This window comes from Molossus molossus, unplaced genomic scaffold, assembly GCF_014108415.1.
Source record: "Molossus molossus isolate mMolMol1 unplaced genomic scaffold, mMolMol1.p scaffold_m16_p_27, whole genome shotgun sequence".
NCBI lineage: Eukaryota > Metazoa > Chordata > Mammalia > Chiroptera > Molossidae > Molossus > Molossus molossus.
The window spans coordinates 2,370,555-2,386,818 of NW_023425363.1; the positions used below are offsets into that span (position 1 = coordinate 2,370,555).

A 16,264-nucleotide genomic window follows, 5' to 3' on the forward strand; every position below is an offset into this window, starting at 1 on the left:
CAAATATTAAAATTGCATGAGCCCATCCCAGTTAAGATGTTAAAAGATCTCAATCTCCTAGTGCTATGTATGGGCCCACAGCTCTTTTGTGCTCAGTTTATTAGCATGTTGCGAGGGAAGCCTTAGTCCTGGGTGACTAGCAAACATTAGAGAAAGCTTGCCTTTCCCCAGGGGACTATCTGATGTGGAAAAATAAGTGGATGGAGATTAGCAGTGAGCAGGCCACACGGAATCAACAGCTAGAGTACCCATTTTTTTGGAAACGCTCACGGGTGCTGGGAAATATCAGGCTCTTCAAGATCAGCTGGGGTTTGCCTCCAGGCAGATCAGCAGATTAATATTTGTGCTTTGAAGGCCTGGAAAGAGCTCCCAACAAAAGGGGAGAATTCGCTAGATCTTACATCCATCAGACAAGGACCTGAAGAGACATACGAAGATGTTGTAGCTCGGTTGCTAGAGAGCAATAAGTGATCCAGAGACCAGCACATCAGTAGTAACACAGCTTGCCTATGAGAAACAGTGGGTTTAATCTTGGGAAGGAGTAGTCTCACTATGAAAGTGTTCCAAGTGTTGCCTGGAGTCATTGATTCTGATTATTTGGGGGAAATAAAAGCTATGGCCCAAACCACTAATACTATTGTACAAGTTCTATCTGAAACCGGGATGGCACGGATTGTGATTCTGCCGCATCAGGCGGCTGGGACAGTGCTAAGGTGCTATCAGAGGAACCGCGGGGAGGGGGGGTTCACCTCCACAGGCCGAGCCTACTGAGCGCAGTTAATCACCCAAGGTCTCCCCAGGATAGAGCTCAGTTTGAATAGAAATTTAAAGGCCTTTTCGATACAGGAGCAGATGTTTCAGGGATTACCGCAATGGATGGTGGACACTACCTGATGGGAAGTTGTTGGTCCCAGAGGCTCTGGGTCGGACTTTAGTCCACCAGCTGTGCATATTATAGAAAGACAGGACATTGAAAAATACTCAAGGAGAAAACAAACAAACAAACAAAACAGGACACTGAGTGAGCGAGGGAGAGCTTGTCCCTAGTGGTGGAGTAACACACTGAGATGTAATAAAGGGAGGGACAGGTTTATGCTACTCCTGACCCTCGGATCAGACAATAGCCCCACCTTTATAGCAAAGATAACACAGGATATCTCTAAGGGGTTAAATATAAGTTGGAAGCTCAATTGTGCTTATTGCCCATAGAGTTCCGGGCAGGTAGAGCGCATGAACAGGACCTTAAAGGAAACCTTAACCAATTTACTTTAGAAACCGGTGAAACCTAAACCACTCTGCCCCCTCAGCCTCTTACAGTTCTTGCAGGCCCTGCAGTTTGTCCAGAAGGCCATCCATAAACATGTCTGCGATGCCCTGCCTGTGCCCACCTCGGACCCCGTGCACCCTTTCCAGCCCGGGGCTCTGTGTGAGTAAAGAAATTCACCACCCAGGGGCTGACTCCGGCCTGGAAGGGACCACACACTGTCATCCAGCCTGCACCAACGGCTGTCAAGGTCAACGGCATCCCGGTCTGGCTGCACCATTTCTGGCTAAAGGCGGAAAAAGCAGAATGAACGGTGCAGGCCTCTCCAGATCCCTTAAAAATGAGACTCTTGCATTTATCGGGACTCTAATTTTTCTGATTATGACTATACAGGGGAATCTTTATAGATCTGGGCCCCAGTAGAACTGGGAACTGAAAAATGGTATTTGGGGGAAGGTCTTAAGAAGTGTCATCACAAAGGGGATAGAAAAACCTGTTTTCAGTCTCAACCTATGTGACCTCATGAGAGGCACCATAGGCACAGATGGTATTACTGAAGATTGATGTCATATAGAAGGGCCCCTACCCTGGGCTTATGGAACATCTACGGGGCGATGGGGACTTCAAGGGGTATGAATCTATATATGCCCAGGGAGTGGTACAGTCACCACGAGTTGCTTGAATGCAAATAAATACTTTTGTCCATCTCAGGGTTGTGAAACCATATTTACTACTAAGGGCTCTATAAGAAGCAGGCACCCTCATATAGATTTTAGAAAGTTAACCCAGCCCAAGAGTTTCCCTATAGGAAAATCTCACCCTATTCAGTTAGCTAGATCTTTATTGGGCCATAGGAAGGACATTGGGGCTGACTGCTGGTTGTGCCTAAATTCGAGGCCACCTTATTATATAGGGCTAGGCCTCTCTGGGCCAATTTCCCAGACCCCAAATGCTGACAAGTTAACTTTGGGGGCTATACAGGGGCAAGGGACGAGCATACTCCCACCTAAGTGTAACCTCCAGCAATACAAAGCAGACGAGGTTCCGCTCTCCTTCTCAAGCAGGGAGGACTCTGTGGCACTGGGCAAAGCCTGCTGTTTCTATGCTAACAACTCCGGGGTAATACAAGGAAGCTTATCTCTAGTTAGGAGAAATATCAAGGAACGAGAAAAAAAAAAAAAAAAAAGGAGACGAGGAGCTGAGAATTGGTTTCAACAAATGTTTAACTGGTCCCCATGGCTAACAACCTTATTACCGGCTATCGCCAGTCCTCTGGCCATATTATGCTTACTTCTAACCCTGGGGCCATACATAATGAACAACCTCATGAAAACTATACAGAGGAGAATAAATTCTGTAAAACTCATTGTAGTTAAGGGACAATATAGCCCTGTCCCAGAGAAGAAGGGGGAGTCAACGATTTGACTCATCTCTATAAAACCAGTGGGGAATGAACTGGGCTATTTTATTTTATTTTTATTTTTTTTATCCTCACCTGAGGACATTTTTCTATTTTTTGTTCAGGTAGAGTGGGAGGGAGAGAGAGGAACAGAGAGAGAGAGAAACATCGATGTGAAGGGACACATTGAGTGGCTGCCACCCGCACAACCGACCAGGGCCGGGGACAAACTGCAACCGAGGTACGTGCCCTTAGCGGGAACCGAACCCGGGTCTCTCAGGACCGCAGGCTGACGCTCTAACCGCTGAGCCAAACCGGCCAGGGCTGAACTGGGCTATTTTAAAAATCAAACTCCATTCTGATCAGTTATTCCTGCATGTAAACACCCGAGCAGTTTTCTAAAAAACCTGGGACTGACGCCCAGAGGAACCATAAAGATAAGGGGTTAATATTGGCTTTGGGAAACATGGAGGGACCATAAAAAGAAAGAGATTAGCCCTGGCCGGTTTTGCTCAGCGGTTAGAGCGTCGGCCTGCGGTCTGGAGAGACCCGGGTTCGGTTCCCGCTAAGGGCACGTACCTCGGTTGCAGTTTGTCCCCGGCCCTGGTTGGTCATGCGGGTGGCTGCCACTCAATGTGTCCCTCTCACGTTGATGTTTCTCTCTCTCTCTCTCTCCCACTCTACCTGAACAAAACATAGAAAAATGTCCTCGGGTGAGGATAAAAAATAATAATAATAATAATTTAAAAAAGAAAGAGATTAATGATTGCCCTGACCCCTACAACCAACCCCCCCCCCACCCTTTTTTCCTCTGGAGCAGTCTGTATCAGCCCCGGTACCAATTAGGTGGAGCCAGGAGGAATGTAGGGTTTTTTTCTTTGAATGTAGTTTTTTCTGTTTTTTTGTTCTTATATAAGCAAAGAACAAAGGAAGCTGGGGCTGGGTTTGGGAGGCCCCCCCGCCGGCCGGTGTAATAAAGTGCTCCTGCACAATTCGGCTGTGCGTCTCTGGCTATCTCGCTGACACCTTATAATAATAGGAAAAAATGATTTGGTTTTCCAACAAATAGCTTCTCGAACAGTCTTCTGGAAACAATTAAGTTCGAGAACTGAGGTTCTACTGTTCATTACAAGAGTGAAAACCAGGAGCAGGCAAGGCCGGGAGAGACAGGGTCCTGGCCAGGCGGAGGCTTGGCCTGTGCTGGGAGCAGGGCCCGGGGGCGGGGCACAGACCCGGGACGGGCCCCGAGGCAGGGCCTGGCGCGGCTTGTTTGGGCCGCGTGGGCCCAGCTCCGCTTCACAGTGACACCTCCTGTGAGCACCATCACACTCACCCCGAAACTGCTCAGCCACAGTGGTCGCATGGCTGCCATGAGGGAGACCTGCCTGGGGCCCACCAGACAGGCCCCCCGCCGGCCCCACGCACCTGACGTTTGGCTCTTGTTCTGCCCCGAGCCCTCCTCCAGACAGTCCTCCCCGGACCCCATCTCAGTTCCTCGGGGCCCTAAGGCCAGACCTGCCAAAAAGCTTGGGCGCTGTGGGGCCTTGAGGCTAACCTGGCTTCCCGGCCTTCTGCCCCTGGGAGCAGCACTCGGGTTTCAGCCACGGGTTTTGTGTTGACAACTACACGGTCTCACCAAGGGATTTGAGAGGATTGCTCTGGTCCTCAGGACTCAGCCTCTTTAGCCACCCCTCCGCTAACCTAGTCACACGGAAATGAAGCTGACATCTCAGAGCTCAGATGCCAGACAGACACCTCCCACTTCTCGGAACACACCCTAAGAAGCCCGAACCACCACTCAGAAAGAATATATGTACCCCTGTGTTCATAGCAGCGCTATTTACAATACTTAAGATCTGGAAACAGCCCAAGTGTCCATCAGTAGATGAGTGGATAAAAAAGCTGTGTATATATACACAATGGAGTACTACGCAGCTATAAAAAGAAAGGATCTCTTACACTTTGAGATGCATGAAGGGACCCGGAGAGTATTATGCTAAACAAAAGAAGCCAGTCAGAGAAAGACAAGTACCACATGATGTCACTTTATTATGGAACATAATGAACAAAATAAGCTGACAATCAAAATAGATCTGGAGACTCAGAAGTAGGAAACAGACTGACAAGCCTCAGGGAAAGGGAGTGAGGGAAGGGGGAAGAGATAAACCAAAGAATTTATATGCATATATGCATAACCAACGGACACACCAATAGTGTGCGGAAGGTAGAACGGGGGTGGGAGTGGGAAGAAGGGGGTCAATGAGGGGAAGCAGGAGGGACATCTATAATACTATCAACAATAAAGATTAAACAAAAAAGAGAGACAAACATCTCCTCCACACCAGTGCCTCCTGCCCTGAGGCCCAGGCCCTGGAGGTTGGGGCAGTGGTTCTCCTGAGACTAGGGGGGGGGGGGCATCTCTAGACTTTTTGCCGGGATGGTAGTGGCGGGGGGGTGGGGGGGGAGGACTGCAGAGGATGGGGAGATGCAAAAGAAACATGCATATATACGCGTTGGTCCATTTGGAAAACTTTATTTGTCTTATGTGTCCAACAAGGAGATAGGGAACTAGGGAGGTGAGGCCCGGGGCATGAATGGTCTTGGGGACAAGCACTGGTCCACAGAGGAGCAAGAGGGGTTCCAGGAGCAGTTCTCCGAGGTACTGGACACAGGGTGAAGGCACAGCACGGGAGGCCAGGTGCAGCCACTTCAATGACGGGCCATCTGTGAGGAGCACACGGGACAGTGAGGCCCAGAGGCCCCCAGCAGCCTGGCCTTCTTCACAGCAACCCACACCCCCACCTCTCACCTTGGCCATGCTGGGAGGGTATCTGCCTTTGAAGGGATCTTCCTTCTGTAGAGACCTCACCAGGCAGGAGCGGCGGTGGGAGAAGGTCATGAAGCTGTACTTGCCGTGGTAGCACCCCATGCCGCTGTTTCCTGTGGGGAGGAGCCGATCAGGCCCAGGGGCCCCCAAGATCCCAGACCCTCCCTTCGCCCCCCCTAGTGTCCATACCAGGAACAACAGAGTGCCCGAGACAAGTTTAACCCCAGCTAGGGCACCAGATGGCTCTGCAACCTCTGGCCTCCGGGAAACAGGCCAGGGCACCAGGTGACCTTCAGGACCCGCTAGGGTCTCTCGGTTAAGTGCGGCTGATGGGTGTGCAGAGGCCAGAGGAGCACGCGGGCAAAGTTAGCGGGGCCTGGGGCCCAGGGCTGCTCCAGCCCCTCCTGATGGCCAGCCCAGGGGTGAAGGACACCTGCAGGGAGCAGGTAGGCAGTGAATTCCACCCCACACTCACCCACACCCCCGAAGGGCAGAGAGTGCACAGAGAGATGAATGATGACGTCGTTGGCAGTCACCCCACCACTGGATGTCTCTGCAATCATCTTCTTAATCACCTGCAACGGTACCCAGCCCCGGCATCAGTTCTGCCCAGGACATCCCAGCCGCCTGCGCCACCCGCTCTGGCGCCTCCTGGGGCCTCAAGGATGGAGCTGGTGGAAGGAGAGCCCCCGTCGGAGTCTCCCACTCTCCCCACGTATCAAGTACTGGGTGGGAGACAGTAACAGCAAAGGTCCCCATGACGGCACGGAGGGCACTGTGCCAATGATCACGTCACTCAGAGGAGTGACTGCCGAAGCTCGCACAGCGGTGAGCAGGGAAGCTGGGATTTGAACTCTGGTCTGTGGACCCTTGGATCCTGTTGGCATGAGAGCTATGCCCAGGAGCCCCAGGACCCTGGGAGGAGGGCACCCCAGGCCCACCTTGTCGTTTTGGGAGAACACATAGAGAGCCAGGGGCTTCTCGCGCTGGTTGATGAACTGGATGGCTTCCTCCAGGCTGCGCACGCACACAATGGGCATTATGGGCCCGAAGATCTCCTCCTGCATCACTGGGGACTGGGGGTCCACGTCCATGAGGATGGTGGGGGCTGAGGCAGGACACAGGCCAGAGTCAGCCAGCACTGAGACCCTCACCCGCCCGGCAAGTCCTGGCCTCCAGCTTCCTCCCCTAACTCCTTTGCGATAAGACTGCGAGGCTTAGAGAGGCAGGGACAAGGCCTCTGCCGGCCCGGGGTGCACCCTGGCAGATCGGGGGAGTGATGGACTGACTTGTATGGAGGGGGCCAGGGTCTACGCCTCACAGACCATCTGAGCCCCTGTCGAAGCTCTTCAGTCTCCTGGCAAACTGGAGGCTTACTGGGGCCCCATCTGGTGGTCCTCAAGCCTCGGTCCCTGGGGCCCCTCCGGCTCTGCACAAGGGGGCCTGCGTGGCTCTGCTGTCCACATGCCCTGCTGATGCCTGGGTGGGGCATGGAGCTCCTCTCGGGGCCTTGGAGGGAGCGGGCATCTGGGCTTGGGGGACGTCCAGGAGCACTGCCCAGCCCCTGCCCACCGAGAGCACCAGAGCCCACCCCGGCCTCCCCCAACCCTCCACGGGGCTCTCTGCTCTTCAAGTATCTGTGCCCACTTGCTGCCAACGTGCAGCGACCCTGGCAGCCTGGGCAGGCGGGCAGTGCTCTATCGAAGGGTGAGCACACACACCGATGTAGCGGGTGGCCGCGTCCCCGGTGCCTCCGTAGGCGACCTTCTGGCCCTCTATCAGGCCCATCACCCGCTGGAAGTGGCGGGAGCTAATGATCCTTCCATAGTCACGAGACTTCTTGGCGTCTTCCCCGTAGAACTCCTGTGGAGAAGAGGTGACAGGCTTCAGAGAAGGACACGGACCCTCGTCACAGCGCAAAGCGACCACGTTGATGGCGATGGGCCTGGGGGAGCACGTGGGCACTGCCCGGCGGGGGCGGGGCAGCGGCGCGATGACCCGAGAACTGCGCGACCACCACGTCCGGGCCGCCGGGCTCGCAGGGGCCGAGCGACCGCTCTGTTTCACAGCTGCGTTTGCACAGCGGCCGGGACACACGTGAGGAACAACTGTGTGTGTTCACAGAAAGGAAATGGAAGGACCATACCGAGCCAGCAGTGCCTGACTCTGGGTGGCAGGATTCTGGGTGGAACATTCTTTTCCTTCTTTATGTTTTTTCGTCTTTTCCACATTATCTCCAGAGTGTGAACTCCTTTTAGGATCCCCGCCAAAAACACTCGTTTGTAAAAGCCCACACCCACCTCTCTACCTTGAGCCTCTCACCCCGTGGGCGACACTCACCTTCACGGCCTTTTTGAGCTTCTCCACGACTTGGCTCTGGATGGAGGGATCGCACAGGATGTAGTCAGGGGCCACACAGGTCTGGCCGCTGTTCATGTATTTCCCCCAGGCAATGCGTCTGTGGAAATCCCAGACAGACTGTGGTTTCCAACTCGGAAGGCGACCCAAGAACAAGCACCTTACTCATCAGCTCAGCTCCACACTCAAGGGCTGATGCTGGAGGGGGCAGCTGTGGTCTGCAGAAGCCAGAGATTGTGACTTCCCAGCCGGCTTAGCCCCTGGCTTCGAGATTCCCCCCTGAGAAGGCCCATGTGCCTGAACACTGGGCACATGGCTCACTGGGCCCGGCCACCACAAGCTAACTTCATCAGCAAGGGCCGGGAATGCTGGGGAGGTGTCCAGGGTGGGCAACCTTTGTGCCCCTCTGCTCATGACCTCGAGTCCTGCCAGCCAAGTGTCTCTGCTGCTGGGGATCTGCCCCCTGGAAGGCCTGGAAGGCACATGGGATGTGGGAACCTCTGCTTCCTGGCCTGCCCACTGACCGCCCCAGCGCTTGCCCAGGGCTGCAGGACTGTGAGGACAGGGACAATGCCTGTGTCACTCAGAGCAGCACTGTGGTCCGCGTGAGCTGGGAGGCAGTCAGAATGGCCACTCCAGCTCAGACGGGCACTGAGCGTCCTCACCTGCAGGCAATATCCAGGTCACAGTCCTTGTCCACATAGCAAGGGCTCTTTCCCCCCAGCTCCAGCGTGACAGGTGTCAGGTGCTTGGCCGCTGCCGTCATAACGATCTTCCCAACACCAGTGCTCCCGGTGTACAGGATGTAGTCAAATCTCTCCTTGAGCACCTCCGTGGTCTCGGGGACGCCCCCATTGATCACCGGGTACAGCTCCTTCCGTGTGAGGAGAGAGGCCAGGCTCAGGGAGGACCTCAGCCCCTCCTTACCCTGCCCAGGGGCCACCACCGAGTAGACACCCTCTCCTGGCTCAGGGCTCTGTTCCCTCTAGCGGGAAAGGCCAGCTGTCCTCACTCCCACCTGTGGCTTAGCCCCTTGTGTTAGAAGCCACTGGCTCTCAATCCCAAGACCCGGCCCCACAGTTCTCCTTGTGCCCTGGAGAGCACCTCACCTTATCCAGGTACTGAGGGATGATGGTGGCCAGCAGGCTCGCCATGTTCTCGCTCAGCTCCGAGGGCTTGAGGACCACGGCATTCCCTGCAGAGGACGTGGAGTCAGGGGGCCCCACCCCACGCTCTGCCCTCCCAGTGACGCACCCTGGTGCCTCTCTCCCTCTTCTGTGCTCTGGGAGGGTGGACAGGACCGCTGTGGGCACCACCACAGCACCTGCACCACAGGCCCGTGCACTCGATGAGATGTGAGAACAGAGGAAGGGAGACAGGGGAGAGAAGTCTCGGGGCCCAAGCAGGGCGAGCCCATTGCTGTGAAACCCTGAGACTTCTTAGCTGAGAGCTGCCAGCCCCTCACACGGGCAGGGAGGAGAGCCACGTGGACATCTGAGCCTGGCTGGGCGCTGGGCCTTGAGGGCACCAGAAGGCCAGGGTAAAGAAGTTGGTGCCTGTGCAGACCCATGACGCTGCTACATGGCCCCAGGACCCCTCTCCAGGCCTGAGCCGCCCTGGCCCACTCCCCAGTGAAGAACACTGATCCCTCCCCACTCTCCTTCCGGAAGGAAGCCCCTGGTACCTGCGGCAATGGCGCCCACCATGGGCTGAACGGTGAGATCGAAGGGATAGTTCCAGGTGCCAATGATGAGGACCACGCCCATGGGCTCCGAGTGGATGTAGCATTCATCCTGCTGGGTTTGGGCAGTCTTCTCCACCGGCTCATCCAAAACCCACTCAGGGAGCTTCTTGAGTGTGTACTCGATCTCCTCCAGGCAATATACAATTTCCTCTTGGTAAGAATTCCATTCATTCTATGGTGAGAAAACTCCTGTGAGCTCACCAGCCCCAGAGCTCTCGGTGGGGAGTTACCAGAGCTGGCTGTGGGCGCTGGCTCGCTGCTCCCTAGCTCTGTGACCTTGAATGACCTGCTACCCTTTCCCAAATTCAAATCTGCAAAATGGGAGCATGATCTACACCTCCTAGGGCTGTTGGGTGGGCACACTGAACAGAGCCAGGCATGTTCAACTGCCAGGATGATGGGGGCCACTCACCACATCTCCCCAGGGGGCCGGGCTAGAGAAGGGGAGCAGAGCTGAGGAGTAGCCACTGAGGAGTGGGTCTTTCAGGGCCCCTTTCTGCCATTGCTGGGAGTCCAGGCAGCTTTGAACACGTCACGTTTAAGATGCCTGAAGGGATCTCTGGCCGGGGCAGTGGTTCGAGGGTTATCAATGAGTGATTTGAGAGCCAAGAGTGTCTGGGAACACTTACACATTAAAATGACACTTGAACTCAGGACAGAACCCTAAGAAGACCACCTTTAAGAAGTGGGTATAGGGCCCTGGCCGGTTTGGCTCAGCGGTTAGAGCGTCGGCCTGCGGTCTGGAGAGACCCGGGTTCAGTTCCCGCTAAGGGCATGTACCTTGGTTGCAGTTTGTCCCCGGCCCTGGTTGGTCGTGCGGGTGGCAGCCACTCGATGTGTCCCTTCACGTCGATGTTTCTCACTCTCTCTCCCTTCCTCTCTCTCCCTCCCATTCTATCTGTACCAAAAATGGAAAAAATATCCTCGGGTGAGGATAAAAAAAAAAAAAAAAAAAAAGAAGTGGGTATAGGAAAGAGGCTGCCAGAGAGAGAGTGAGGAGGAAATCCAGGAGGAACTCGGCCAGGGGAGAGAGGGAGGGAGAGGTTGCCGGGATCCTCCGGGGTGCTGGGGAGGCAGCCAGTGAGCAGGGGTGAGGAGAGAGGATGTGTGGACAGCAGAACGCACAGCTGACTCCAAGAACTTTGGTTGTGAAGAGCAAATCAGAGCTGTGAAGTTGTCTTGATTTTCTGTTTTAAGATGAGAGATCTTGCCCTGGCCGGTTTGGCTCAGCAGTTAAAGCATCGACCTCCAGAGAGACCGAGGTTTGGTTCCCACTAAGGGCATGTACCTCGGTTGCAGTTTGGCCCCGGCCCTGGTTGGGTGGCAACCATTCGATGTGTCCCTTTCACGTCGATGTGTCTCTCTCCCTCCTTCCCTCCCTCCCACTCTATCTGAACAAAAAACGAATTAATCCTCAGGTAAGGATTAAAAAAAAAAAAAAAAAAGATGAGAGATTAAAAAGTATACTGCAGCTAAGTGCCCTCTGCTTCTCCAGGTTGAGATGGAAGGGTGGAAGCAGGTCCCCAGTGCCTTGGGGGCAGCAAGGGGAAGGAGTTGAGAGTTTGGAGGTGTGCGGTTTTCCCTCAGAGTGAGGGATGGATGAGGAGGGAGGGAAGCCACCTCCACCTGTGGCTGCCAGGCTGCGCTGCTCCCTGGTGTAGAGACCAGGTGGCCCTGGGGGGGCTGAGGGCCAGACCGGCAAGGAGACCGCAAGTTTGGGCGGTCAGGTAGCCTGAGAAGGTGGAAAGGGGCGGCCTTGTGCTCCAAGCTGGATGGAGAAGAAAGTGAAGCCGGGACGGAATGGCAGACAGATGGGGGCAGGAGCTGTGGGTTCCCACATGGGGCTCAGCCTGGGGCGGAAGGACAAGCCAGGCCGTCTGTCCTCGCTCTCAGAGGGTCCTGAACTCGCGGAGCAGTTGGAGGACTAAGTGCCGAACTACCCTAGGATCTGGCCGCAGAGCTCCGCGCACAGCACACGGCCTCCGAGCGAGCAGCCACTGGTCCTACCCCTGTGTCCCCCTTGGCCTGCTGCGCTCTGGCGCCCGAGGGCGGCTGCGCGGGCCGCGGCGGCGCTCGCGGGGCGGGGCGGGGCGGGGCGGCGCGGGGCGGGGCGGGGCGGGGGGCGGGGCCCGCACCCTGTGGAGGTCCGCAGCCAGCGCGCCCGCGATGTCCTTCTCGCGCTCCTTGATCATGCGCCGCAGCGCCTCCAGCTGCTGGATCCGGAACTGCAGGGGGCGAGTCCTGCCCGAGTTGAAGGCGGCCCTGGCCCGCTGCACGACTTCGCTGATTTTGCTCATGGTGCCTGGGGGAGACAGCTGTTGGAGCGGGGCAGGAGGACGGGCTGCGTCCTCCGGCCCGCCCATCACGGGGACCTGCGGGCACTGGGGGTCTCGGGGGCAGCACCCTCGCTGCTCCTCCAACGGGCTAATATTATAGGAAGAGGAGGATCTCTCTGGGAGCGCTGGGGAAATGGCATTCTTTGGCCTTTGCAGCTCCCCAACCCAGCTGTCTGGACCCTTCTGGCCCTCCTGGCCCCCCTGAGCAATGACCACCTTATCTTACGAGGGCCAGTGCGCAGTGGCACGAGACCCTAAGCGTAACTGCTGGGGCAGGCCCTTGCTGAGGGCGCAGTCCCCTCCTGCCTCTGCGGGCTGGCGAAGCTGGGGGCACTCCCGCGCAAACGCTCCAGGCCTCCGCACGCCCAGCCAGGCCCTTCCCGGGCTACACTGGACGGCACGGGTTGGGATTCCACACCCCAGCTGGTTAAAGAGAACCCGGAGTCAACATATCCGCCGTTGTTGGTGTTCAAACCGGTGCCGGTAACACCTGTGGACAGAGCGAAGGCCAGCAAAGGGCTCGCAGAGCCTCCGGTTTCCACACACGTGGGGCGGGGAGGTTCCTGCCACCGTAGAAGCAGCCGTGCCGACAGGTTGGCATGTCCCTTCCTGACAGCTGCTTGGCGTCATTTAGCAAAGCCTCTAAATGGCGCTATTCTGATGTGGGTCCACATGCCGGAGCTCATGGAAATGATAGCGTTTCTAAACATTCACGAATAAGAAGGCATAGAGTTTGTTTACAACAGAGCAGTACTGGAAACCCTAAATGTTCATCAGCAGGAGACAATTTAGCCATGGCAGAGTGGCTCCGATGGTTGCAGCATCGTCCCATACACCAAAAGGTTTCAGGTGGATTCCCGGTCAGGGCACTTAGCCAGGTCGCAGGCTCCATCCCCAGTAAGGGCTGGTGCAGGAGCCAACTGATTAATGTTTCTCTCTCACATCCATGTTTCTCTCTCTCTCTCTCTCTCTCTCTCTCTCTCTCTCTCTCTCTCTCTCCCCCCTCTAAAAATTAATTAAAAATTAGAAAAAATAAAGAAATGGACTCTGTTGCACCTCTGTGTTGGCTGATTGTGCAGTATGTAGGAGAGACACAGAGCAAGTGTTGCAGACTTTTATGAAAGGTGCTCTCTCCACACCAGATGCTTCCCTCACATACGCTATAAGAAAGAAAGCAGGTTACAGAGCAGCAGGTACACTAGGTGTGCACGTGTGTGCCCACGTGTGAGAAAAGATCAGATGGGCAACACCCACCTGGTGACAATCGGGAGGATGGAATTATTGCTGATCTTTTTTCCATTATTTGTAGTGCTTAACTTGTGTGCAGTGAACTTGCATTTATTTAAAACATTTGTTAACACAATGAGCTATTGCCTCACACCTGCCAGAAGGGCTGCCATCAATAAATCAACAAACAAGTGCTGGTGAGGGTGTGAAGAAAAGGGGACTCTGGCACACTGCTGGTGGCAATGCAGACTGGTGCAGCCACTGTGGAATACAGTGTGAAGTTTCCTCAAAATTTCAAAAATGGAACGGCCTTATGACCCATCCATCTCAATTCTGGGAATATATCCTAAGAATCATGTAACACCAATTCAAAACAATATACGCACCCCTACGTTCATAGCAATGTTATTTGCAATAGACAAGATCTGGAAACAGCCAAAGGGCCCCTCAGTAGATAATTGGACGAAAAAACATTGGTATGTTTACACAATGGAATACTACGCAGCCGTAAAAAAAGAAGAAAATCTTACATTTTGTGACAACATAGATGGACCTGGAGATTATTATGCTCAGAGAAGTAAGCCAGTAAGAGACAAACAAATACCATATGATCTCACTTATATGTGGAATCTAATGAACAAAATAAACTGACCAACCAAACAGAAACAGAAGCTTGAATACATGGAACAGACTGACAGCTGTCAGAAGGAAGCGGACACGATGAAAGAAAGTGAAGGGATTAGCTAAAGAACGTATATGCATAACCCACAGACACAGACTGCAGTGTGGTGACAGCTGGGGGTGACTGGGTCGAGGTGGGCAAAGTGGGGGAAGGTGGGAACATCTGTAATAGTGTTCACAATAAAAATTAAAAATAAAGTATTTGTTAACCTTCTGAATAAAGGTAACTGGTAATAAGTAATATGCTCATGCAGAAAATGTAAAAGATACAAAAAAGGGATCACAGAGGAAACTAGGTTTCTCTTCTCCCTCACAATTCCTTCCTGTTCACCCAGAGGCATTCTACCCACTTTCAGACACTGCATCACTTCTAACATCAGAAGAAAAGTTGAAAAAGAAAAACCACAATAAAGCTGTTTCCATTTTGCAAAAAATGTATATATACCACATATATATATTTATAGTACATACTTAATATATACTATGTATGTAATATATCTATATATGATATGAATATATGATATGTGCCATATATGATATGATTATTATATATGGTATATATATATAAGTTTTTCAAAAAATGGAAATGTCCATGGGTGTGTTTGGGGGGGTGTTCCTGTTTATGCCCAGCAAGTGATCCTCTTCATGGTGCTGACCCCCCACTCCAGGCTTTCTGCACTGAGGGGGGCCCCTGCTGGCATCCATGGTGCCCCCCAGCCTGGAGGTGTCATGGGCCCCTCCCCAGGTCTAATGGGAAGATGGACTAAGCCCTCTCACCGGGTGCCCCTGCTGACCATCACCCCAGCCACACAGCGCAACAGGAAGGTCCTTCTTCCCTCCCCAGCCCTGTGTGCTCAAACCAGAGCAGCAGCCCTGACCATCGGCCACCAAGGCCAGGCGACCCAGGGCATCAGACCCCGGTGTGAGCGAGACAGGCTGGGCTGGCACCCCAGTTCCAGTACTCAGCCCTGCGTGGCCTCTGGGGAGTAGCCTCCTGTCCTCCTTCGTGCACAGTGTTTATCACAGTGCCACCTCAGTTGTTACAAAGGTTAATGGAGCAGAAAGCATCTAATGTTGCTCCTGGCACCCCAATGGGATAAGTTGGAGTCCGGCTTCCTGCCTCCCTGTATCCTGTCTGCCTCATCTGTGACAACTTTGCCCCCAGGCATCCCCATCAATGGTTCCCCCTTCCTCATCCCCTTTGAAAATCAAAGAACTCTGGAACTGTTAGTGGTCCATTTCACAGATGAGGAAAGTGAGGCTGAGACATTCAGTGCTCTGTCTTTGGTCTCACTGCTAGCAAATGACCAAGGCAGGATTCGAACCTGCTTCTATCTCTATCCTCTGCTCACGCCCTTTACTTACAGAGCTCTGCTGCTTCTGGGAGAGTGAATTAAGGCTTCTCACCCACCACCCTGGGCCCCCTGCTCCTGGGGTCCTCAGAGCCTCCACCTCCCAGTGCTGGGGGATGGCAGAGCACAGAGGTGGGCTTTGGACCCTCAGGGCACCCAATCCTTGCATTCTCATTAGACACTCCTGGGGAATGGGGAGAATCAGCCGCAGAGATGGACCCCACTCCTAGTGCAGGCTCCAGCCACATCCCCTACAAGGAAAAAAAAATAACTTAGAAGGAAGAGGATTACCTTTGACAGTCTCTCCTGGTGGCCGGAGCTCCTGGAATATACATCACCCTAGAGGGGATGCATTTAAGGACCTTCTCCCCACCCGTTCAGTCCTTCTCCCCGCCCACTCAGCCTGGCATCCCTGCCCCGGAAGATTGTGTAACAAGACCAAAACAATATTCAGATGTGGGTGTAGCATAACCAGGGCCTCTGCTCCCTGTGAGCCCCAGCTTGGGGGATTAGCCTTTTGCAACAAAATGTCTTTGAAGGCTTGGGTGGGGCTCACATCCAATCTTCGAGAGGAGCCCATGCGTGTGTTTGCCCTGGGCGTGGGGTCAGCTGATTGATTCAGCCTGACGTGGACTTCCTCCAGGTTTCCAAAGTGCAGTTGCTGGGCGCCGATCTCCCGATTTCCCAGTTACGTAAGAGCAGCAGGGGTGAGACACCAGTCATGGTGAGTGTGCACACAGCTACCTCAACGGGCACCTCTGCACACGCAATGCCCCCCCCTGCCCTGGGCACCGGCGCCAGGGCACCACCAGGCAGAGAACTCCGACCCCGGGGCCTGCCAGCGGGGGTCTTTCTCCAGGGGTGTGGACCTGCCATCTTGTTGAATAGCACAGAAGAGGCGAGAACCAGCTACAACGCCAGGGATCTCCCTGTGTGGTCATCCTGGGAACCAGACGTGCTTGGGGAGGAAGGAAGCTGGAAGCCCCTTCCTCCACTTTTTAACAGATGTGTGCCGCCATCCGCTCTGTGCCGTGCAGTAAGGATGGCGGTAGATGTGGACAAACACGGGTGGTCGC

At 54.3% G+C, this 16,264-nt stretch overlaps 1 protein-coding gene across 1 annotated transcript; it reads right to left on the bottom strand.

Annotated features, from left to right (window-relative positions):
* Nucleotides 1–5,180: 5,180 nt before the first annotated feature.
* On the bottom strand, nucleotides 5,181–15,557 carry ALDH3A1 (aldehyde dehydrogenase 3 family member A1). The gene is made up of 11 exons (XM_036278372.1): nucleotides 15,480–15,557; nucleotides 11,728–11,894; nucleotides 9,533–9,764; nucleotides 8,958–9,043; nucleotides 8,514–8,722; nucleotides 7,831–7,948; nucleotides 7,212–7,353; nucleotides 6,432–6,598; nucleotides 5,966–6,065; nucleotides 5,473–5,603; nucleotides 5,181–5,387 (listed from the first exon to the last, which is right to left on the bottom strand). Exons 2-11 carry the CDS (start codon nucleotides 11,887–11,889, stop codon nucleotides 5,373–5,375), a joined length of 1,362 nt encoding a protein of 453 aa, XP_036134265.1. The 5' UTR covers nucleotides 11,890–11,894; nucleotides 15,480–15,557; the 3' UTR covers nucleotides 5,181–5,372.
* Between the last annotated feature and the right edge of the window lie 707 nt (nucleotides 15,558–16,264).

Bases quoted from the DNA above. Each gene is read 5' to 3' on its own strand.
- ALDH3A1 (XM_036278372.1), bottom strand. From the start codon at position 11,889: ATGAGCAAAATCAGCGAAGTCGTGCAGCGGGCCAGGGCCGCCTTCAAC. The intron at 7,949-8,513 runs GTGAGGACGCTC...GGATTTCCACAG, and splicing joins GACCTGGATATTGCCTGCAG to ACGCATTGCCTGGGGGAAAT. The intron at 6,599-7,211 runs GTGTGTGTGCTC...GTCCTGCCTCAG, and splicing joins CGCGGCCACCCGCTACATCG to CCCCCACCATCCTCATGGAC.